Here is a 25,482-nt window from a genome sequence, read left to right as displayed (position 1 = left end):
GGTGGAAATAGCTGCCAAGTACACACGAAGTGAAGAATGGCTGAGGCCTAAGTCTACTAAGGAGAGCAGAAAGCTGAAGATGGCTGAGAGACTCAAGGGGGGTAGAGGCAGCTTGGCAGAGACAAGGTAGTGTAAGAACTTTTTCCATTTGTACTCATAGGATTTGTGGATGGAGGGTCTTCTACAGTTCAGCATGATGTGATCTATCCTTTGCTGCAGATCTGTCAAAGGATCCTCCATGCCGTTGTGGTACAATACCAAGGCTCCATGAGATAGTAAGAGATCTGTTGCTACTGGGAAGTGGTGGAAGGATCTCTTGGAGAAGTGTGCAAGAGTTAAGAACCAGTGTTGATGAAGTCACCATGGTGTTATTAGAATGCACCTCAGAATTTCCCTCATGATTCTGTTTACCACCCTGGTGATCAGTGGGATGGGACAGAAGAGGAAGAGATGCTGGTGGAACCAAGTGAAAAGAAGTCTGTCCCCAAGGGAGAGTGGGTCTGAGCCTGCTCTGGAGCAGAACCTGCATCATTTCGTGTTGTGTTTAGTTGCAAAGACACTAATTGTCAGGTGACCCCATGCATTGAAGACCAGTCGGAGGTATTTCCAGTTCATTTCCTAGTCATGGAGGGAAGCTCCCCCTCTGCTCAGGAATTTTGCTGTGATTTATGAACAGTGGGGAGGTGAGAGGCTATCAGGAAGAAGCCCAGTGATTGGCATTCTTCTCAAATCTCCAGAGCAAGGTTGCAGAGGCATCTCAAAACCGGCAACCCTTGCCGGTTTATGTAGCATAGGGCAGTTGTGTTGTCCATTAAGACCGAGATCACTTGATGCACTACCAAGTGGCGGAGAGACTGCAGGGCACATTTGATCGCCAATAGCTCTTGGTAATTGATGTGATAGTGGGAGAGGTGTGTCTCCCAGCAGGCACCCACACAGAGGCTGTTTATGTGGGCTCCCCAGCCCCATAAGGAGGTGTCTGTCGTCATCGTCAAGGAGTGGGTAGGAGGATGCAAGGGTGCTCCCATTAGCAGGCTCCTGTGATCTTCCCAACATTCTAGGGAAGCTAGAACTGAGGGAGGGAGGCAGAAGCAACATGATTGATGGTGACATTGAGGTTTGAAATGTTGCAGGAACCAGAGTTGGAGGTGCCGCATGTGGAGTTTGGCAAAGATGATGACTGAGGTCATGGCTGCCATCATACCCAACAGGCATTGAACTTGAAGAGCTTAAGTGTCTTTCTGTGCTCTGATCTGCCGGATCAGGGCTGCAATGTCCTCTGCTCTTTGAGGAGGGAGGGAAGGCCTTGCAGGCCTGAGAGTCCAGTATCACCCCAATGAATTGCACCTTGGTGGAGGGTGCAAAAGGCTCAGAGTCACATCTATGTGATGCAGGATGGTGGTTCTGGAGTCTGCTACCAGCAACCAATCATCTGTATATTGTAAGAGTGTTACTTCTTGTAGATGAAGGTGGGTTGTGATGACTATCATAGTCTTCGTGAAAACGTGTGGAGCTGTTGATATGCCAAAAGGAAGGGTCTTGTAGTGATAATGCTGTTCCCCTATGGCAAACCAGAGGAATTGCCTGTGATCGCACTGTACGGTCAGGTGGAAATAAGCATCCTGCAAGATCCAGTGTTGCCATCCAGGACCCTTCCCACAGGAGGGGAAGGATGTTTGGGAGTGATGTCATCCAAACTTTTTCTAGGCAATGAACGTGTTCAGTGCCCTGAGGTCCATAATGAGAAGGAGGCCTCTGTCTTTCTTTGGGACCATAAAATAACGGGAGTAAAAGCCATGGTGTCAGTCGGTGGGGGGTACCTGTTCTATGGTTTGTCTAATAGGGTTTGTACTTCTTCCTGCAGAACAGCCAACAGGTGGGGGTAGGAACAAAGATAGAGGCCGTTGGTGTATGAAGGAACTCTATTGTACTCACTTGTCTGAAGTTATCAGTCTCCAAGCAGGTAAGTATGGATGGAAACGCGTGAGTTTGGAGGTGGGAGGAAGCGTTGTCAAAGGCCCTGCTTTGGACCCTTGGAGGGTTTGGTCCTGGGCTGTGCAGGAGAGGAAAATTTGGGTTGAATCCATAAGAAGATTGGGATGGAGTGTGAAGTGACCTCGGATGACACGGTTGGTCAGGAGATGGTTCGTTGAAAGGTTGTCTGGACCAAGGTTTGTTCCATGACCTGGGTTTTGAAGGTCTGGTTGAGAAGGATACCCCTAAGTTGCAGGAGGCCTTGATGCTCTTATCAAGTTCCTGGAGGATAGTATCTGTAATAGAGTTCAAAGAGAAGTTCCTCCATGTATGATTTTGTGTCTTGTTGGAGGGTGGTAGAGCACAGCCAAGAGTGGCAGCATAGAGTAATCACTGAGGTGAGGGTTTTGGCTGAGATGTCCTATGTGTGCCTGGCTGAATTTAATTGTGGTTTTGCCAGTAGCATTCCCTCTTTAGTGCCTAGCCTGGCAGGCTATATCCTCAGGTAAGGATGGAAGGAATTCAGAAAGTTGCTCCCAGAGGGCATATTGATATCTGCCCATACAGGCTGCATAAATAGAGGTTTTGATGCCTAAAGCACCTGCAGACTAGAACTTGTGACCCATAGAATCTACCTTCTTTCCCTCTTCGTCAGGAAGTGTGGAATGGGTAAATCTGCCCATAGAGGAAGATGTGACCACTACTGAATTAGACTTGGGGTGCGTGGAAAGGAATTCCGCTCCTGCTTCTTGGATTTTATACATATGGTTTATTCTCCAAGATGAAATGGGAGCAGAGGCTGAGGGAGACCAGGGGGTCTTGGCAGCCTGGAGGAGGACTGAAGTCATTGGCAGAGCAATAGCTGTTGATGTGTCCATTTGTACTATATCAAAAACTGTATCTGTGTGTGTGTGTGGGGTTGCACTGTGAATACGTTTAGTGCATGAGCCATGTAGTTGATGAAGTCACCGTAGGACTTCTGATGGAGAAATAGGGAGGCTGTCCATCACTTTACGTGTTGGAGCTGTGATCTGATTCTTTAGTTTCCAGTTCGTGGGCAGAATAATTGGATAGCTCTCTGGAGTCAGATGGGTCCGAAGGATGCATTGGCATCTCTCAGTGCAGGTAACATTGGTACCGAAGGAGAGGTTTTTGTTTTTGTCACATGTTTGTGTGACGGTGGTCTCGGCAAGGTTGCTTCAGGTTTTGGAGTGGGGTCTCGGTATTGAGACAGGTGGGAAGAAGTGGACTGTCGATCCCAATCTATCGGTGCTCGACCTGAAAGCCAGGGGATGGTAGTGGAAAGTGGGTAGGCTCCATACAGATACTGCCACTGTCTCTGATCCCATGGGATAGGAGGTGGGGGGGGGCGGCGGCTAGAAGCTCAGAGATCAATCCTGATCATCGAAGATGTGATGGTGGGAACTGTGTGGGAAAACAGGACAAAAGATCCAGTATTCCAACCTTTGTTATCAGTGTGGATGCTTTCAGCACTGGAGGAAAGGGATCTTTGATTTAAGTCCACCTTGTGGTCAGAATTAGAGAGCCGTTTAGGTTGTGCCAGAGACGACTCTGCTCTCATGACGGACTCTGCTCTCACTGGATGGGTGAGTCAAGTAATTTAAGAGGAACAGCGGGTGCAGGCTCCGACACATGGTGTGGTGTCCGGTTAGCCTTGAGCGGAGAGCTCTTGGGCTTCTCTGTGTTCTTCTTGTGCTTCTTCCCCATGCCTGGTTTGTACTCTTTACCATCCCTGTGTTTCTTAGCAGGAGTAGGGTTGTCCGATTCAGGAGCCGAGACTAGGTGTTTCGGCACCGGTCGATCGGCACTGGAAGGAATCAATACTGGTGACATGGCCACTGTCGCTGTCGAAACAGGGGTCGACATCGATGCCTGGCCGGAGGTCTTGTATGATGATGCCATTGGGGGTGTAAGTGCCAATTCGAGGAGTGCAGTTCTGAGTCTGGCTGTTCATTTTTTTCTTGTCTGTTTGGAAAACTTCAAACGCAGGATTCCACATGGTGGGCTTCCTCAAGGAAAGCAGGCAAAGGGAATGTTCTGTCGGGGGGGGGGGTGCTATTTGCTACTGCACTTTAGGCACCACTTGAAAAACCCCCAATGTTTGGTCACAGGCTGTGGGGTGGCGGCGAGGAGAGGGTCACGGCCCTAGTCTGCTGAGTAAAGTCACCAACCTTACAGAAAAACTGTTGTTGTCCATTTTAGGTCTAAAGGAGAATGTCCAGGAGAGGTTCAAAGAAAAAAAGGGTAATTAACAACTAAAGTGAGGAGAGAGAAACAAACAACGCAGCAGTCAGAAGAAAACTGATGGGAGCCTTGTGTCCTTCCCTGTAGTCATGCATGGTGGAGCCCCCTGCACATGACACAGGGTAAGTTGCGAAAAATCTCTTTCAGCTTTCTATGTTACCAATCAGGACCAGTGCAAGCGCACTATATCCCAATGGTGTGATGTACAGAAACTATGAAGAAGATTATTGCCTATCAAGCATTAGTCAGCCTGTTCCAGATGGGTTTGGACTATCTATTAAAGAGCAGCTTCTCCACTTAGGGAGTGCTCTCATTCATGTTTACACATGGAGGCTCACATTTCTACTGCATCTTGCAGCACTTTTGCTCTGCTACACTTGGTGTTCCAGCTGCATTCCTCTCTTGAGACACAAGACCTGGTCCTAGTCATTCATATGCTTTTCACATCTGGACTGGACTATTGCAATACAGGCATACCTTCTAGAAAGCTGTTTCATTTAGCACTTTTTATCTTGAGTTTAACTTTTTAACTAAGATGTGGGCAGAGGGAGCTGAGCAGTGGCTCCATGGCATGATCGATCCATCCAGAAGTAAATATGGACAACTGAACATGATATGACATTGGTACAATTGGCTTGGCCACCTCCTGATTATAAAAGGCCTGGTTGAGGAACAGGGGGCCACAACTGTCTCCAGGAGAAAGCCTCAACAAGGAAGGAGATCTAGAGAGACTTCCCAGGATACTTCAGCACAGGAGCCTAATAAATGCAGTCAGTTGGCACGTGCTGCCTCATATGTCATTCAGACATAAGAAACAGTCATCCTGTGTACACATCCTTATTAGAACTTGTGTTATTAATGCCTTTTATAGAGCTGTTTCAGTTAGCCCTTTGTTTTCAGAAACCTAACCACAGTGTTAAAGGAGGCGTTACTGTACTCTCTTCAGGTGGGCAGACATCTGAGAAGGAGCCTTTTCCATGATAGCACCTTGACTGCAGGACCCTCCTCAGAGCTGATACTGATAGTGCTGTAGGTTCTAGAAAGATAAAGCCCTGCTCACTGCAACCATTAGCTTCTCTTTGAAATACAATGGAACTCAGGACCAAACTAGCCAGGCAGTGGTAAATCTATACACAAGTCCACCCATTTGCAGCTAAAGCAGGAGGGAAAAACCATGAGTTGCTAATTGAATTCTGTCTTTAATATCCCCCCCCCCCCCCAGCTTGAATCAGATACTTAAAGTATGCTGGCTTGGGGGAAATAGCACTGAAAGCAACAGAGAATGGTAAATTAAGCAGCAGGGGCCCAGATGAGCTTAACACCCCTCTCCCATGGTATCTGTCAGTTTAAAAAAAACAGAGCCTTTCACAGTTTCACATGTGAATAGGTAGACACTTGTGAATCCCCACTGTTGGCTGTAATTTAGCTCTAGTATTCCCTTTCATTTAGGGTTGCCAACCTCCCTCTGCGGCCTGAAGATCTCCCGGAATTACAACTGAACTCCAGATTCCACAGATCAGTTCCTCTGGAGGAAATGGCTACTTTGGAGGGTGGTCTGTATGGCATTGTACCCTGCTGAGGTCTCTCCCCTCCCCAAATTCAATCATCCCGAGACCAGAGGAACAAATCTCCAGGAATTTACCAGCCTAGAGATGGGAACCCTACCTTAAATAGTTGCCAGCAACCGCTGGTCAACAAATTTCTAAGTCAGAATCTCCTTTCTTTGCTTGCCAAACCATCATTAGGTTTTTAAAAGGTAGATTTAACGTAGATAAATGTAGAACATTTCTAAATACAGTACAACCTGCTTCATGATTTGCGTGCAAGATGTAAAATTCATTTAATTTACATTGTCTGCGCTTAGTTGATCACAGTGCTAAACGATGACTGCCTTTGCATTCATCCCCATGACTCTGACACTGAATTATTGCTCATTTCCCAAGCTCCAGCTATAATTTTGAGATTTCCACAGAACTGAAGAAAAATAGACGTGAACACTTGATTTTGCCAGAAAATAAAATCATAGTGCATGAAGTTTTATATATTCAACTTTAAAATACAATGAAAACAAACAACTCTACATTTTAATAGAATTAAACAATGTTTAAAACATAAAAATAATGCTGTTTCAGAATCCACATGCATGGCCTGGTTCTATCTTATTAGAGATTTATAGCACTTCCTGGCCTCAGAATGTCAGCCTATGTTAGCATCCAAAAGCCTTCCAGAAACCACCAGTTTCTGAGGGTTAACCACAATTTAGTATGTTCCCCATACCTGAGTCCCATAACTTTAAGCCCCATTCAGTAGAGATGTGTCCATGACAAAGTGTTTTGAACTTTTCCACCTACACAGCCCCATCTCTCCATCTTGAATGGATATGGAAGATATGCCACTTGATTAGAGCCAGCTGTTAACTGAGACAGACCCGAGAAATCCTGACCAGACCCTGTCTAAGATGACTTAGTTGGATTTTGAAGTCTGAGTGCTCCAAGGCCACACTACCAGTGCCAAGACAGGGGCTTTTTTTCTGGAGGAACCCACCGGAACAGAATTCCGGAACCTCTTCGACAAAATTTGTTTAAAAGTTCATGGGTTTTTAGTATACAGATTGTAAACTTCAGTTCCCTCTCAAGAGTTCTGGCACCTCTTTCCCCCCCCAAAAAAAGAAAAAAGCCCTGGCCCGGACCAATTCAGTTGGTTCATTCTGGGACAGTATCGAGCAGTGGGTGGACTGAATTAATTCTTGCTCTCATGCTCTCAACACCACAGCTGCTGCCTGCCATTGTTACGCTGCGGCTCCCCTGGGGCAATTTCCCCACCCAAGCCAAAGCAGATGGTAAGGAAAACCTGGAACACCAGGAATCTCTGCTCACTTGCCTGCTCTCTATTGTGCTGCATAGAAGAGGCTGATGTTGCTCCTAGTGGCCATCACTGTTGCCTTGTAACGGCAGCTGTAGATGCTTCTGGCTGTTACTACTTGTCTTCTGCATCTGCCTGGATGTGGGACAGCCCTGACCTGGATGGGCAAGGCTAGCCTGATCTCATCAGATCTTCTAAGCGAAGCAGGGTCAGCCCTGATTATTACTTGGATGGCAGACCACCAAAGAAGTCCACGGTTGATACACAGAGGCAGTCAATGGCAAACTACCTCTGTTTGTCTCTTGTCTTGAAAACCCTAAGGGGGTTGCTATAAGTCAGCTGTGACTTGACAGCACATTCTTCCACCACCAAATGGGGGACAACCAGTGCTGCCAGCTCTCGATAAAGTTTTTTTTAAAAAATTGCAGTGGTGTCTGTGCTGCTACGTCTCTTCCACAGAAAACTCAGAAATGACATAGGATAACTCTAGGAGCTGCTGGAAACTCTATGGGGGGAGGAGGAAGTGCGGAGAGCATCTCGCCCAGAGCTCCCAAAACCTGGGGCCAGTTCTAGCCTCCTCTCACTTGCCAAGGATAATGTTTCCACGTATGCAAAACATAGAGCAAGGTATCACTGATGATCCAATTTCATAACCAACTTAAATGAAACCGTATGAACCATCCGTTTGGAATTCCATTGCTCCACATACATACTTATTTTATTAAAAGTATGAATTGAAGCACCATGTTATGCTGTAGTTGTGTTACTATTGCATTATTTTTTGTACAGGGGGTAGTACACTACGTAAATTTTCTTTACTCCTCCACACTGCTGGATCCAACCACTGAGACTGAGATGCTTCCCAAAACACTTTTTGCTGGTGACGAGGTGGGGGGGGGGCATGCAGCCCTCTTTTCGGCTCTTCCTGATCAGCTGGCAGGTACCTCTGAGCTGCTGCTGCTCTCTTAAAGCACTAAAAGCAGTTATTTCAGGTAGCTTTGTGAAGCCAGTTTCTAGAGACACAGCTTCTCATTAATACTATATTTCAATTCCAGGAGAGAAATATTTACTCACTTGGAAGTCTTTTTCCTCTAGGATCTCCTTCTTCCATCTGATAAGGAAGGCAGCACAAACATATAAGTGGAAGTGAGAAAACCCCTCTGGTTCAGACTGTTTTTAAAAGACAAAAGAGAGAAAGAACTAAGTTCTATGATCAGAAATTAAAAGGAGTATTTTGGTACGTTTAAGAAAACATTCTGCCATTATTATTCTAGTCATCCTCCAAATAATCATTTTCAGAGGCAATTTTTAAAATTCAATTATTAAACCCAGCTTGCAAAACAGAGTCCAGAGAAGATGATCCTTATTAAACAAATAGTTGAAATTGCTCATTAATAAGCAAGCACTTTCAGAATGGATGTATCCCATGATACGAATAGGCTGAAGTACCAAATATGCAGTAAGCATCTAGAGCCCCCCCCCCCGCGCTGCAGACAGAAGCAAAAATGACAACTTCCTCTGATTCCCATTCAACGTTCTTGTGCTACTAGGAGATTTAATATGGCTTTGCAGGGTCACATTGGAAGAGCGCTGCTTACTAGTGAACATCATATATTGGTATATTGTGGACCAAGTCAAAAAAGGGCAAAATATTTTTCATATGGACCACGGGTGTCCAGATGATGAGTCTGATCCAGACTCAACTTTCCAGTGGCAAAATTAACTTTCCCACCTTCCTCTTTCCACAGCAGCTCACTGGTCTCCACCAAACACAGTTCCTAGGACATAAAGGACCCTGAGGAACAACATCAGGGGTTCTGCACCAGGAAAGTGGAACTGGCAGAAACTGCCAATATAGTCTGGATCCAGCTGAGAGACTGCTCGCCACTGAGGCTAAACAGACAGCCAAGGAGAATAGAGATGACTGGCTTAAATGCATACCATCTTTCTTAAAGAATCCCAAAAGGAAAATATTTAGTGCGCACTGTCAGGAAATGTTCAATTCTCTGTCAGGGTCCCCGTCAATCAACTCACTCTTCACACCAACTTTTGGTTTTGAAAAGTTTATTAGAAGATATGAAAAGTTTTAAGGGCCCTTAACTATAATAATAAAGGGGAAGGGCTATAGGTTATAGGTTACAGATTATGGATTTATCTAATAACCATAGGCTATAGTATGTAGGATATAGGATTTAGATTATAGATTATTAAAGAGAGGTTAGTTAAGCAAGATAGAGGGGTCAGTCAGATAGATAAGTAGGATTTGTTAGGATAGAATAGCAAAGCAAGATAGTAGGATAGAAATGAAAGTTTTGAAAAACTCAGAGAATTTAAGATAAAAATAGGGAGATGCCGAATTCTCTCAAGGTCTATATCCTTGTTAATTAGCTATGGAATTACTACCTGTCTAGCCTGATAAGTGAATTATGACAACTGAAGCGATGATTGATGATACTCCTCATGTCTGAAAATAATTGTTAAGAGTAATAAGTCTTTTCTTAAGCCATTTGTAACCTCCAGCACTTGGGCTTTTAGTGCCTTCTTTTTTCTTTCTCCTTTAGTATGTAGTCTCTCCCCCCCTTTTCATGCAGTAATTTTGTAGTTTTTTCGAAATGCAAATAAAAAAATACCCCCTTTGGGGGGTTATATAAATAAAATAAAATAAATAAAAATGGCTACAGGAAGCAGTGGAGCTACTGGAACTAGAAAAGCTTCCCTTACATCTCCAGGACAAACTAGTCACTTGAAAACTGTGACAATGAGTCTTGTCACAGGGATTTAAAAAATCTAATACACGAATGCGTTGCCCAACAGTGAAGACAACAGTAGAAACAACTCTACCCTCCCTAGTTAAGAATGAAATTGAACCTTTACAAATAAAAATTGAGGCTTTAACTCAGCAAATCTCTTTGGAGACAGAAGAAATAAAGAAACAAATTTCAGAAAATAAACAAGAAATATTAAAAAGTACTATATCTAATACTGAGATGGAAGATAAAATACAAGAGTTGGACTATGAATTACAAGATCTAAAGCTAAGTGGGGAGGCAATCCGCACTCCAGGGGTGTTGGAGGAGTGCCATCTCAAGTGGCCCCCCCAGGTGAGCCTTAGTTAAAGGCTCCAAGCCGGGGGCGCTGGGGGGGCGACCTCTTCGATGGCGGAAGCCAGAGAATTGAGGTGCTCCTTTTTGCCCCATTCGGTCCACCCCCTGTGAGGCTCGGTTTTTACCGAGCATAGCTGATGCCAGCTGGGACAAGCAAGAAGGTCAATGAATGAGCGTAACTACAAGGGATCTGTGAGTAGACCGTCAATGAATCGGAGAAAAAACCGAGCGAAAAAGTTCTAAAAGCTAGACCCCCCCCCCCCCCAGCAGAAGCAGTGTCGGGAAAGAATCCCAGACGTAAACAAACTGAACTGAGATACAGAGAAAGAGGGGGGGAGGAGAAAAGAAGAGCGTTAAAGTGTGCCAAAGACTTAGCTGTTTTGTGGATAAATTTGCGCTGTTTGAAAAAGGGCGAAAAGGCGTTCCTTAGTGTAAACAAAGTTGAAAATGGCCGGCACGAGAGGAAAAGCAGCGAGACAAGTTGGGCGGGGCGGTCAAAGTCCGAGGATTGAGGAAGGAGACGTGTTCTCCATGTTATCAGAGCTGCTCCGGCCCATTAACAAAAGACTCGATAGTATTAACCAACAAATGACTGCATCCAACCAGAGTTTGGCAAAGCAACAACAGCAAATTGCCGAGCTGGTGAAAAAGTCGATCCAAACAGATGAAAAACTTAAAGAGACAATGCACGATACCAAAAAGGTGAAAAAGAAGGTTGGCCTGTTGGAACAAAGACAAGATCTCCAAGAAAGGAGATTGACAAAAGGGAGAAAATTGACTCGGTTTTTAAAGCAGAAGAATTGTTGAAGCAGTTTCATGGATCGAAAAGGGAAGAACAGCCAGATGGAGGGGGCCAAGCAGATACTCTGGAAGAGATGGACGGAGACCCAGGAGGAGCAGAAGGTGGCACGGCCAGAGATGCATATGATTTGTGGCTAAGGGGACCCAAGTAACTCTTTGGAAGTTAAAGACCCGCAACTGAAGAAGATGAAAGAGACTTTGTGCACATCAAAAAAAGAAAATAGACAATTACTAAAACGGACTCACTAACTCTTGAATTCATTGACTTAAACAAAAAGTTATTATTTTTATGACTAACTGAATACTAACTGTTAATGACCTTCCTTTCTTGGGTTTTTAGTCATAGTGTGGGCTTTTCATTTGCTGTCTTGTACCCCAGGGTTTTTTATTTTTTTCCCCCTTCCCATTTCTATTTTCTGTAGTTTTGTAGGTGTAACAAAAATAAATAAAGCTACCCTGTCTTCAGGGGATTAAAAACAAAACAAGATCTAAAGCTAAGGAATGATAAGATGGAAGAGACAATGATAAATCTAGAGATGGAAAGAGCAGCCCTTGTATTGAGATTTCAGAATGTTCCAAAAAATATCGAAAAAAAATTAAAAGAAGAGATGGTACAAGCAATAGAAGAACAATTGAAAATTGGAACCAGTGAAGAAATTGTAAAAGAGATTGAAGCTGTATATAGGAGGAATTCAGCCCAGGCTAGAAAACATAAAATACCAAGGGAAGTCCATATAGAAATTTTTAGAAGAGACGTGTGAGATAAGATTCTATAAGCTGCTAATGAAACAAAAATGGTAATGAAAGAGGCCGAAATCAAAAATTAAAAGATATACCTTGGCGAGTCAGGGAAAGGCATCAAAATTATACAATACTAGTAAATCTTTTAAGAACTAATAATATATCATACAGATGGCTATTACCCAAAGGGATCTTATTTACATTTGAAGGTAGAAGACAAAAGATAGACTCCATCTTCAAAGTTGAAGACTTCCTAGATAGACATGGGACAGAGATTGGGTTCCAACAAGAAGATGGACAAGAAATTGAAGGAACAAAAAAGAAATAAAAAAGGGGGGACAAAAAAACAGAAGCCATACCGCCACGGATGTTCACCAGACTACAACAAAGAAACAAAATAACAGAGATGAAGAATAAAGAATATGGGAACTAACAAAATAAGAATACTTTCCATAAATGTCAATGGATTAAATGGCCCTCAAAAGAGGAAGAGAACTTTCCATCAAATCAAGAAATTGAAAGCGGACATAGTATGTTTGCAGGAGACTCATATTAGAAAGGATGATGAAAAATACTTAATATATATAAAAAATAGGGAATCTTTATGCTGCAGCAGACAATAAAAAGAAAATAGAAATTCAAGATTTTTAAAAACGGAACATTCAATCTGAAACAAATATTGATATAGTCTGGGATGTATTTAAAGCATACATACAAGGTTGTTTTATTAACCAAGATGTGTGAATAAAAAAACAAAAAGAAAATGAAATATAAGTTGGAAAACAAATTAAAGAAGAGGAAGAAAAAATGAAACAAAATTCCTGTACAGAAACAATAAGGATTAAAATAAAAAATCTTCAACACCAAATGAATCTTCTATTGACACAGGAATTAGCGAAGAATATAGAATATTAAACACAAATAAACCAACTAGATGGTTGTCTTATAGATTAAGGAAAGAAAGAGAAAAGGATTATAAAATCATTAAGAAATGAGGAAGGAGAGGAAAAATGCACGACACAAGATCTGGAGGTCATTATAGAAAATTTTTATAAGAAATTATGTCAACAAACGAACCAAAATAAATTACAGATAATGAAATGCATACAAAAATGGAATACTAAGAAATTTAACAACAGATAGAAAGCAATATTAAATGAAACAATCACGATCTTTTAAATAATGGAATCTATTAAAATGATAAAGAAAAAGAAAGCACGGACCAGATGGACTTCCCGCAGAAGTTTACCAGGTATTTGAAGAACAAATAATTTTGCCATTAAATTTGTTATTCAAAACATAGTCCAGAAAGGTAAAATTCCTAACTTCTGGAACCAGGCACTGATTACACTGATACACAAACAAGAAACCAAAGAAAAGGAAATAAGAAACTATAGACCTATATCCCTACTGAATGTTGATTATAAAATATTTGCAAACATATTAGCTTCCAGACTGAAAAGAGTATTGATTGAAGTCATACACCAAGACCAAGCAGGGTTTCTACCAAGAAGACAAATTAAAAATAATGTTTGAACAATTATCAATGTGCTAGAATACTATGAGTTACACCCTGAAAAACAAATGGCTCTTGTTTTTCTTGACACGGAAAAGGCTTTTGATAACGTAAGTTGGGAATTCTTACTACAAAAACTCAACACATGGGATTGTGGTGAAAAGTTTTTTTTCAATGATTAGTGCCATATATAAATAACAAACAGCAAATATACAAGTGAATGGAGATCTTACCCATAAAATCAAAATACAGAAAGGGACAAGGTAAGGATGCCCTCTCTCTCCCCTACTTTTCATTTTTACCTTGGAATCCCTCAATGACTGGGTAAGAGAAGATGAGACGATAAGAAGATTAAGAATAAAAGGAGAAGAATTTAAACTCCAAGCGTTCGCGGATGACCTAGTTTTTATTCTAGAAGAGCCCTTAACATCTATTAATCAACATATTACTGTAATTCAAGATTATGGACAAGCAGCAGGTTTGAAAATTAATTTAAAAAAAACTACTTTACTGACCAAAAATTGCACGAAAAGTCAGATACAACAGCTTCAAGATATCTCCTCTATAGAAATAAGTAAAAAAGGTAAGTATTTAGGAATAGTCTTAACTAACAGATCTAGTTCTATACTAGAACACAACTATAAGAAGTTACTTATTGATATAAAAAAAGATTTGGAAAAATGGAAGGGTCTACAACTATCATTTATGGGGAGAATTGCAACAATTAAAATGAACATCTTGCCAAGGTTTTTATTTCGGCTCAAAATATACCGATTCTTAAAAGAAGCATTTGTTAAAAGATTTAAATAAAATTGTAGGTGAGTTTATTTGGCAGTCGAAAAAAACAAGGATCAAATTGAAAGCTCTTCAAGACAAAAAGGAAAGGGGAGGTTTTGAGCTAACCAATTGGGCTCTATATTATAAAGCTGCATCGCTATTATGGATAAAAGACTGGATATCTTTAGAGCACTCAAGATATTTAAAATTAGGTCACGATCTAACTATGGGATGGAATGCCTACATATGGTACGACAAAGACAGAGTACATACAAACTTTCACCATCATGTGATAAGAGGGGCATTGATAAAAATATGGAAAGAGATCAAAATTAATGCACTATGATAAAATCCCAAGGTGGGTTTCACCTCTCGAAGTTTTCATAAAACCCATGTTACTATCTAAATATAATCTAAGTACCTACAATGAGTTATTAGATTTAAATAACAGATTAAAACCAGATGAAATACTATTAAGTCAAAATTTAAAACTTACCTGGTGGGAAGGATTGCAGTTAAAATCTAAATTTATTAAAGATAACCAATTAGGTTTTTACAAGAAATTAACTACCTGGGATAGGATTTGGTTGCATTCGGACGAGAAATTGATTAAAAATTGATTATTTCTAGCAGTTATATACCTTCTTAATAGATGAATATATGTATGATGAAATGGTTAAAGTACCAACGATTCCTTGGATGCGGGATATTGGCCATAATATAGATTTAGATGACTGGTCAAAAACGTGGAATACTATAAAACTCACTAGAGCTATGACTCACAAAGAGAACATTTACAAAATGTTTTATAGATGGCATTGGTCCCCTGAAAAACTAGCTAGATGCTATTCAAATGTAACGAGTTTATCTTGGAAATGTAAGAAAAAAATTGTCTTTTTTTTCATTTGTGGTGGGTGTGTCAGAAAAGTCAAAAAATTTAGTTAAAAATTCAAAAAATGATACAAGAAATAATAGGCATTAATTTACATTTAAAATCTGAGATTTATCTATTTAATATGATACCGTAGGGATATAATAAATTGGATTTACATCTGATAATATGTCTTACGTCAGCCAGAATTTTGTTCGCAAAACATTAGACATCGGAAAATATTCCAACGAAGGAGGAATTAATACAAAGTCTATTAGAGATGGCAGAGACTGATAGACTGACTATTCTATTACAAGGTAAAGATGAAGAGACTTATTTGAGACTTTGGTCAAGAGTGTATAACTGGATACAAAGAATATTGAAATGTTAAGGCTCTCACAATTGTATTTGTAATGGTAAGCGTAAAGATTGTGTTAATTGGTAAAAGTGTAAAATAAATTTTCAAACAGAAGAAGTAGAAGATATGAGAAGTGCAGGGAATGAATCTTTTGTCAGGCCTGAGACCTGAGGGCGGGAAGGTTGGGTATAGTCACAATTCCATTCGTACCCGTCAGCGGCCTATACGGACCTAAAACAATAGGATCTAGTTCTGGTTAATCAAAGTTGTGTCTCCCAAGGACATCTTCCCGTGAGAAAGCATCTCTTGAGGGCTTCATAGAAAGTTACATCTGCAAGCTCGTTACTCCTACACACATTCACACTCCCCCTCCCATAAGAATGTAGTGTCAGGCGAGGGGCAATAACCGCACTCATACACAGGCAGGGGAAAACGGTTACAGAGAGGGGACAGGAAAATGGAGTCAATACTGTTAGGGTACAAAGCAGGGGTTATACACGATCGATTCAAGCCTGACATTCTCTCTTTCTTAATTTTTATTTATTTACTTTTTAAAATACAAAGTCTATAGCAATCTGTTTGGATACAAAAATAACCATAGCTTAACACAGGACAAAAGTTACAAAAACATACACTGTAGCCATCAAAATTCAAAAAATATTCATTTTATTAAAGCATCATTTTAGCCCCTTCTGGAAGAAAATAAAGAGCATGATGGAATTAAGCCCCATCTATCTTCATCCAAAATATAAAAGGACACAATATTGAGTCTATTCCCCTATCTTTGTTAATTTGCAAAGCACTAAGTCTGATTGAGGAATAAAGTAAAGGTAAAGGTTCCCTTGCTCGAAAGCTAGTCGAATCGGACTCTAGGGTTGCGGTGCTCATCTCCGTTTCAAAGCCGAAGAGCCAGCGCTGTCCGAAGACGTTTCCGTGGTCATGTGGCTGGCATGACTAAACAGCAAGGCGCACAGAACCTCTCCTTAATTTAATTTAATTAAGGAACATCTTCATTTTCTTGGACCATTGTTATCAGACTTTCAAGATCTGGTGAAAATCAACCTCAAAAGGAAGACAGAATTGTCTAAAGTTTAAACGGAGTATGTGTCAACATAACAATAATATTAGTTGTTGCTCAGAATATTTCTAGGTGGTCTTCAGTCATGCACACTTAAGTAAATATGGATATCTCTCGTATTTATGATCTGATGGTAATAAACTATTGGCAATTTTGTACTGACCCCCAAAAGTCAAAACTGACTAACTTTTACAAAAAAACACAGAAAAACCATCTCTCTCTAGGTGGTTTTTTAAAATAGGATGAAACTGGCAAAACATGCCCAAGACCTGAATTTATTCTTGATATTCTCCTCTTACACACTGCTGTCCAACATTGTTTTCCAAGTCTCTTTTAAATTAAATCAAATAGGCTTAGGTATTCAATTCATTAAAGGAAAATGCATATTCCCTTTAGATTTAAGAATTCATCATGGTTCAGAGATAAAACTGGGCAACAAAGTATTTCAAATGGATAGTCTTGGACAGTTCTGAAAATTGAACAAAACATCTAATGCATAATTGCCTTTCCTAACACCTGCTGCCTATTACAACTTTCCATTTGCAACTCTTGAAGTTACAACCAGCTTCATCTTTAAAACGTATAAAAACTTGAGGCCAAAAATCAAATCTAAACAATGACCTTGATTTCAATATTTTAGCTAAAGCTCTTAAGACATATGTACAGCCTTCCACAAGACTTATTCAAAACATATTAGGCGTGACTTGGAGCACATCAGCACAGAAGCATCTGCCACCATCAATAAAAATCATCTAGACAGTTAACATCACAAATATCAGATTGCCTTGGAAAAAAAAAATTGCTTATGTGGCCAAACTCAAAGCTATTATTTCAGACTCTGCTCTCAAGATCTTATGAATTAGTCAGAGTAGCTGGGGTGGGGGTACGATGAATGCACCCAGTTAAAGAGGAAATGCTTTTATCTATGGAATTAGGGTTAGAGTGGCATCAATTTATAATTGCACCAAAGCCAATTTCCCTGTTGAGTTGTTTAGTTCAAATATCTCCTAAAAAGAGGGTGAATTCCCAGCCTCAGAAGGGTCAGAAACTTATCACCACTTTCAGATTATTTCTAGCAATTTTTAAAGTAATAACATTTTAGGTCAACAATATGAATCTTAAAGGCATCAAATATTAACAATATTCTTTCAACTATTTTTTAAAAAATACCATACCATTGTGGTTATTAAATATTTAATAGACTACCTCCAGCTCTGAATAATTTCTCATCATCAAAAATTCCTACCCTCTAAGGGAAGAAACACAAAATATTTTCTAAGGAAGCAATTATGTAACATTCCTCCAAGTAAAGAGGGGATTCTATATTTGGAACAGAAACAGCAAGACCGTTAACTCGGCGGAGAGCCTGTGCAGCTAAACACAGATCTACCTCAACCACACAGCAGGGCAGGGTAAGAATCTGATTTGGCCAGCAAATAAGTAGGCTGTGAGGGTGATATAACACTACCCACCGGTTTATACATCTACAGTCTAGCCTCTAGCCTCTCCAGCACTTGCTTTCTCTCCAGTACCAGAAGCAACACCATCTGGTTTAAAAAGCAACGGGGGAGAGGATCTTTAAGGAATATAAGCTGCAGAGAGGATTTGTCACCCTTCATTCATGTATCCATTCACTGTAAAAAATAGGAGTCTCTCCATTCAATTTATTCTATAACTGTCTGCCACCAATGTATTGAGTTCAGCTCTTTGATTCAGAATACCTATCTTTTTTCCTTTCAAAAAAAGCCGTGGCCAACTATATAGCAGCAAGCTAAGTGGTCTTCATCCAGGCAGAATGAAACCTGCAATGTCTTTCATGATTTTTTTTACATCGTTCCGTGTTCCTGCTAAAGTAGTGCCTTCAAATTGCTCTTTGATTTAAGATATTTACTTAAGAGGTGAGCCTGAAAATCTAATGCAGCATTCAGTGCTGTTTGGTATCTATAAGATTAACTGTGAGACCAGAAAGACCCTGCAGAGTGCTCTTTTTATTTTATAGTCTCTGGTGGGTAACCATGTTAGTCTGTAGTAGCCGTGTAGTCTGTGAGTCAAGAAAGCTAATACCATGGGAAATTTTATTGGTTGGTTCCAGTGATGCACAAGTGAAAACATAAACAGATCAAGCATAGTTCCATTCATGCAAGTTCTTGTGAAATACCTAGCATGTTCAGAGGTAACATAGTATAGTGTTCAGGAACTGGTTGCACAAGATTATGCTCAAGAGGATACAGCAAGTTTGAAAGTGCAAGTGGAGATAAAATATGTAAGACTTTATACAAGTGCCTACCGCAGTCTCTACTTTGCACAATAGCTCTAACGCAAGCAGAAATTTTGCTCTGGATCTAACCCATAGGTTAGGATCCACCAATCCTCCGTACCAAACAAGAAGTTCTTCCACGTGTGAACTTGGGATAGCAACTGTATGTATCAGTTTTCCATTCTGGTTGCATTTATTCACACTACAGTGAATCCTAATCCGGATAGGTCCAACAACCTTCAGGGGAGGTTTTTGTGTTAAAAGGTGGGACTGGAAAAGCCCTGGAGTATGTGCAGTGTTCCACAAGTGGCCCATGGCCAGTAACAAGAATGCTACTATGGAATCTAGCTCATGGCTCAGGTAAGCTTCTTGGGACTCAAACTTCACAGCATCTACATCTAAAGCAGGGGTGTCAAACCTACGGCCCGCAGGCCAGAACCACCCAGGGCTTTAATTCAGCCTGTGAGTGGGGCTCTGTTCTCCCCTGCCTGTACTAACCCTTCTGAGCTCAAGCTGTTGCTGAGTGCAGGAAGCAGAGGGTGGAGCTGCCTTTGAGTGCAAGGATTAGAGGGCGGGGCTGCTTCTGAGTACAGGGAGCAGAGGGCAGGGCTGCCCAACTTCCCAGCTCCCTTGGCCTTTCAGTGTGTTCCTCTGTTTCCCAGCCAATGCTCCCGGCCTCCATCGTCCTCCTCATAGGAAGGGGCCATGGGACATCCTTCTGCTGTGATCCCTTGTGCTTCTATTTGATATTTTATTTTAAAAATTCCATTGCCAAATCCCCCATTTCCATTTTAGTTACGCATCTTTTAAGGGTGGGGGGAGGCTTGGGACCAACCAAAGTTAAAATATAGAGTTCTACAAACTCAACAAACTCCAGTTTTGCAGAGAAATATTAGTTTTAACACACACCCTCCTAATGTGGGGCTCCAATGGAATAGCAGAACAATTGATGAAGAGGACAACCAACATTATCTCAAACCACCCTGTAAAAAACAAAACTAAACTGGGACCCTGGAGAGCCACTCCCACTCTGAGTAGACCGGAGGAGGGGGGGAGAAGCTTACAAGCTCAGCCATTTCATGTTTTCCACTGGGTCCTAGGCTCAGCGAGAAAACAGCGAGAAATATTAAAACACAAGTATTGAGTAAAACCACAACATATAAAATCATATGTGCTAGTAAACATAGATACTAATAATGATGCTGGCGTTCTCTCGGCATCCAAATAGTCAACTGCCACCATAGTCTGGGTTCTTGCCAGGCTGTTGGTTATTAAGTTGGTACTGATATTGGGGCCAGGGCCACAGTATTGGAAGGCAGCACACTAATCGAAAGCCTGGTGGAAGAGCTCTGTTTTACATGCCCTGCAGAACTGTAAAAGGTCCCACAGGGCCCTGATGTCATCTGGGAGCTCATTCCACAAGTAAGGGCTGCCACAGAAAAGGCCCTGGCCGTCATCACAGTTAGCCTGGCTTCTTTAGGGCCTGGAAGGGCCAGATGATTTTGGGACCCCGATCTTAGTGCTCTCTGGGGAACATGTGGGGAAAGGCGGGCCCTTAGCTAAGTAGGTCCCTGACCATATAGGGCTTTAAAGGTAAGAACCAGCACCTTGAACTGAATCCGGTATGCTATAGGCAGCCAGTGCAGTGCTTTTAGGGCGGGCTGGATGCAGTGCTTTAAGGGCGGGCTTTTAGGGTGGGAGCATAGGAAGGCACAACAACAACCTCGCCACTGCATTCTACGCCAGCTGCAGCTTCCGGATTTGGGACAAGGGCAGCCCCATGTAGAGAGCGTTGCAGTAAACCAATCTCGAGGTGACCATTGCATGGATCACTGTTGCCAGGTCATTGCGTTGAAGGAAGGGAACCAACTGCTTAATCAGCTGCAGATGGTTAAAGACAGACTTCGCAATGGCTACCTGGGCCTCCATCGTTAAGGAGGCATCCAGGAGCACTCCCAAACTCTTAACCTCATTGGTGCCCCATTGAAGGTTGGAGTGGGATTCCTAACCTTGGCCCATTCCGACTCAGGTATAGGACCTCCGTCTTCATCGGATTCAATTTCAGTTGACTAAGACAACTAGCCACAGCTTTCAATGCCAGGTCCAGATCTCCCAAACTAGAATCTGACTGGACATCCAACAGCAGATAGAGCTGGGTGTCATCTGCATATTGGTGACAACCCAGTCCGTGACTCGCCCAGAGTCTGGGCAAGGGGGCGCATATAAATGTTAAATATCATTGGGGAAAGCACCGCTCCTTGGGGCACTCCGCATATTAGCGGGTGCCTTCCAGATAGCTGTTCCCCAATGACCACCCTTTGTCCCCAACCCTGAAGGAACGAGGAGAGCCACTGCAAGGCAAACCCCTGAATCCTGCTGTCGGCAAGTTGGTGGATCAGTAGTTGGTGGTCGACCGTGTTGAACACTGCCAACAGGTCTAACAACAACACTGCCGTACTGCCTCGATCCAGATGCTTCCGGAGATCATCTGTGAGGGCGACCAGGACTGTCTCGGTCCCGTGGCCTGGTCGGAAACTAGACTGGAAGGGGTCTAAAATGGAGGTGTCATCCAAAAAACTCTGCAGTTGAATCACCACAGCTCTCTCAATCAGTTTACCAAAATAGGGCAAATTGGATACCAGCCGGTAGTTGGCCAATTTGGCTGGATCCAAAGATGGCTTTTTAAAGAGAGGAAGGACCACTGCCTCCTTTAGTGTGCTAGGGAACAGCCCCTCAACAAGGGATGTGTTGATAATCTCCCTCAGTGCATCTCATAGCCCATCATGGCCAGTTTTGATTAGCCATGATGGGCACGGATCAAGGCTACAAGCGGTTGGACGAACAGATGAGAATAATTTGTCAATCTCCTCTAGGCTGAGTGGACTGAAATAATCCAAAACTTGACAAGAAGACACGCATGGAGCCTCGAGTTCCGCTACTGTCTCAACTGTGGCAGGGAGGTCATGGCGGAGCGACAAGACTTTATCTGCGAAATAGCAAAGTTTCTGCTTGTGATCCTTGGGCTTCTTGACATTTTATTTTAAAAATTCCATTGACAAATCCCAGTATTCCCTCACCTTTCCATTTTAGGTGGGGGGAAAAGGTTTGGGACCAACCAAATTTAAAATATAGAGTTCTACAAACTCAATGTGGGGCTCCAATGGAATATTTTCACTACCTGGCATTACATGTTATGACACACATGGCCCGGCATGACAAAGTCCCATTTATGTCAGATCTGGCCCTCATAACAAATGAGTTCAACAGCCCTGATCTAAAGGTTCTGCTTAGAATTTCTGTTCTAATCTGAAGAGAGTTAATTATTTTAAACATAACCTTCATGTTACACTAGAAGTTTACATCCAAGAACAGAAATGTACTAACAGAGAAACTTTTCTTTGAAATTATGTTAGAGTCGCTTAAACTGGAAGAAGGCTCCTTGGAGGATGGTTGGATCCACCCTGATATTCTTGGCTTTATGATCAGAGTGAAAGAACAGGCAGACATATTGGAGCATGCATAAACTGACTTAAAGATAAAAAGCCCACTGGGAATCTCACATCCTTACACTTTAATATGTAGTCAGAGGAATAATTTGATGGGAAGTTCTTTTCACAATGCTTGCCCAAGACAAGTCTTTTAAACTGCAAAACGAATCATTTTTACACTCTGGCAAAAGGTCTTATGATCCTAGAATTAAGCCAAAAGTAACATTTTACTTTGGAAAATACAGTGATACCCTAATCAGAAATTGTCAGGTATATGATGAGTTAAGAATGCAAGTATCCCCAATATTTATTCCAAGAACCTACACCAAAAATTAACAACATTTAGCATTCTAGGGGGAATTAATGACAGGTATTTTGTCACCTCCTGTTCTTAATTGTAATAATCAAATGATTTCTTGCACATCTTTTTAAATACGCATCCTGTAATTTATAAGCCACTTAAGCATTAGAAGATCACCTCTGCTGTAAAAAGACCTTCCCTCCAGGTGATAAAATATAGATATTCCCAATTGTTGAGACTTCTTTCCAAAGTAATGGCATTCATCAGTGATTTTCAAGTAAGTTTTTTACAATGGCCTTGCTACTTGACTGCAACCAGCTGTAAAGCGCCTTTATTCTGTTATCACATGTGCAGGAGGGAATGAATTCCAAGGATTCAACAGTCCTGCTAAAGAAGCACCATCACACAGCCAGAATAGTAATGAGCCAACTCAATTGAAGGCATCTTTTTTAGCGCTCACTTGCTTGTTACAGAATGAATGCCCGCATGCCAAGTAAATAAATAAATAAATCCGTCTCAGGTGCGGATGCTGAGGCAGATAGAGAAGCATATAAATAATATATCAAGTAGACCATGTCACAGAGTTTGATGAAAAGGGTCCAAAGTTGATATAGGTGATGTAGTATCATAAGAGAGATAAAACTGACATGCCTTCTTTTGCACTCGAAAAAACGGTACAGAGGAAGAATCCTTGATTGAATACTTAGTCACTCAACAATGGAATGCTACGAATTTTAAGCCAACTTCATAGCTTGGGGTCCTAAGTTACATGACCACAGCAGCACTCCCAGAAGGAAACTCTCGCACCTCCCATAACAGCTGTTCTGAAATTTTCCCTTTCAAGGGCTAGTATATTCCCAGGGAACAACATGGGGGGAGTTACTAAAAATCCCCCTCTTTCATTGTCAGAAGTACCTTTCTCAAGCAGAAAAGCCATTAGGAGCTAATCCACAGTTACTAGAATACCTCATCAGATTTAAAGCTATGGGATGACCCACAGAGAAGATTTCATGGTTCCTTATATAAAGACAACTGAGTTGAGCAACTTATGCACTACCACTCCCCCCACCCCAATTTCTTTTTGGTGTTTACAGCTGTGCACAAACAATACTTTGCTTTATGGGAATAAAAAGCTACTTTATGAACAGGAACATTTTGAAATGCAACTTTTGCCGCCGTCAAGCCACAGCTGACTTATAGACTCCATAAGGTTTTCAAGGAAAGAGATGTTGAGGTGGTTTGCCATTGGCTGCCTCAGCATAGTAACCCTGGTACTCCTTGCTGGTCTCCCATCCAAATACTAGCCAGGGCCAACCTTGCTTAGCTTCCGAGATCTGACAAGATCGGGCCAGCCTGAAACGTTCGTTCACATCTTCGTAATTTGAAAACTAATATTAATATGGGCAGATCCTGCTTAGCTTCCGAGATCAGGCTACCCTGGACTATCCGGGTCAGGTGAAATGCAACATGGGAAACTCTATATAACTCTGACTCCACCTACTAAAGCAGAATTCCCACACATACATGGTCAAAGAATAAGCATCAATATGGTGAGTACAGGAGACTTGTGGTGGCTTGTTGCCAGTAAAGTCAAATGTAGAATACACGAGTTTCATTTGGTGGTGAAAAGTGCCATCAAGTCACAGCTGACTTATGGTGACCCCATAGTGTTTTCAAGGAAAGAGATGTTCAGAGGGGATTTGCCATTGCCTGTATCTGCGTCATGACCCTTGGATTGTCTCCCATCCAAATACTAACTAGGACTGACCGTGTTTAACTTCCGAGATCTGACAAGATTGGGCTAGCCTGACACTTTCATTTACATCTTTGTAATTTGGAGGCTAGATTATTGTAATGCACTCTGCACATGGATGGAAGTTTGTAAGATTCAGTGCTGCAATTTGTCTCCTTATGGGAATAGGCCACCCAGAGCATATTACCAAAAGACTCCAGCTTCTATACCAGCTTTCTGTTGTTTTTGTATTCAACTCAAAGGACTGATTATAACCTATACAAAGCACTAAATGGCGGAGGTCCCAGGAAGTAGTCACAATTTTCATCTCCCATTGCAATCAACTAGGAATATTTCACAAGTCTGTTGCCTGTGCACCAATTTACAAGTCCAAAAACAGTCTTGATAGTTCTACTTCAACTGTGGAATTCCTTCCCCATGAAACCTCCAAATCAGAGCATTTTCCAGCAACTTGTAACTGTTTTTTTTTTAACATTTACCTACAAAGATAGTATGTATTGTAGTATTTCACAAACCTTACAAGAACCTTACACTTTTACACAGCTGTAGAAGAGGCTAACCACATCAAGCCAGAGACTTCTCCTCCCTGGTTCTTGCCAAAAGCTTCCTATCTATTGCCTAGTTAAATGTTACTGATTGCTACCCTTCTGAAATCCAATTCACTGTGACAGTGATCCACACTTCCTTTTTGCATTGGGAACAGCGTGCACACACTCACACTAACAGGCTTACCACTTCCAATCCCTAGTAGGTGATGGGTTGAGGGGAGAATGGTCTAGAAACAGTACTATTTCACTAAGATTAGATCAACACAAATCAGTTTCAACACCATTGGTTGCCCTAGGAAAGACTGACAGCAAAAGTCCACAGCTAAATTAAAATCAATGCTGGCATCATCATGTCTTTTCATCTTAGCTTCTAGAAACAGAGGTCTCAACAGACACAGTCAACATCAAACGGAAACTAACAAAGTTGGGTAGCACCCTTAATGATTATTTTCCAAGTACATGGGAGATCCAACACAACGACATTTTTTATTTTCATGTGAAAGCGAGATTCAAAGCCTTCTTATTTCCTTTTCTTTTAATTTGAAAGAGTACTTAAGATGTTAATAGTGGTAACTCTTTACTCCTTGTTCAGGAAGTATTTTACAGTATTTATTCTAATTCAGTATGTGGCTCAGGGTACAGTTACTTAAGAATCACCTCTAATACCATATTGGCATATAATTGCAGGAGGGATAAAACAGGGAAGCACTTACCTGTTAACTTCTGTTCATCGAGTGGTCTTCTGTGCAGGCACATACAGGACTGCGCAGCGGTAGGCCAGCCACGGA

The 25,482-nt window shown here is 41.6% G+C and overlaps 1 protein-coding gene across 1 annotated transcript in view; it reads right to left on the bottom strand.

Annotated features, from left to right (window-relative positions):
• Window positions 1–25,482, bottom strand: part of TBC1D22A (TBC1 domain family member 22A) — a 233,518-nt gene that overhangs the window by 50,690 nt on the left and 157,346 nt on the right. The window contains 1 exon segment of the mRNA XM_015413497.1: window positions 8,176–8,271. Coding sequence (XP_015268983.1) covers window positions 8,176–8,271 — 96 coding nt within the window.

The sequence above is a fragment of the Gekko japonicus genome, unplaced genomic scaffold, assembly GCF_001447785.1.
Source record: "Gekko japonicus isolate JY-2015 unplaced genomic scaffold, Gekko_japonicus_V1.1 scaffold168, whole genome shotgun sequence".
NCBI lineage: Eukaryota > Metazoa > Chordata > Lepidosauria > Squamata > Gekkonidae > Gekko > Gekko japonicus.
This window is presented reverse-complemented; position numbering and strand designations above follow the sequence as displayed.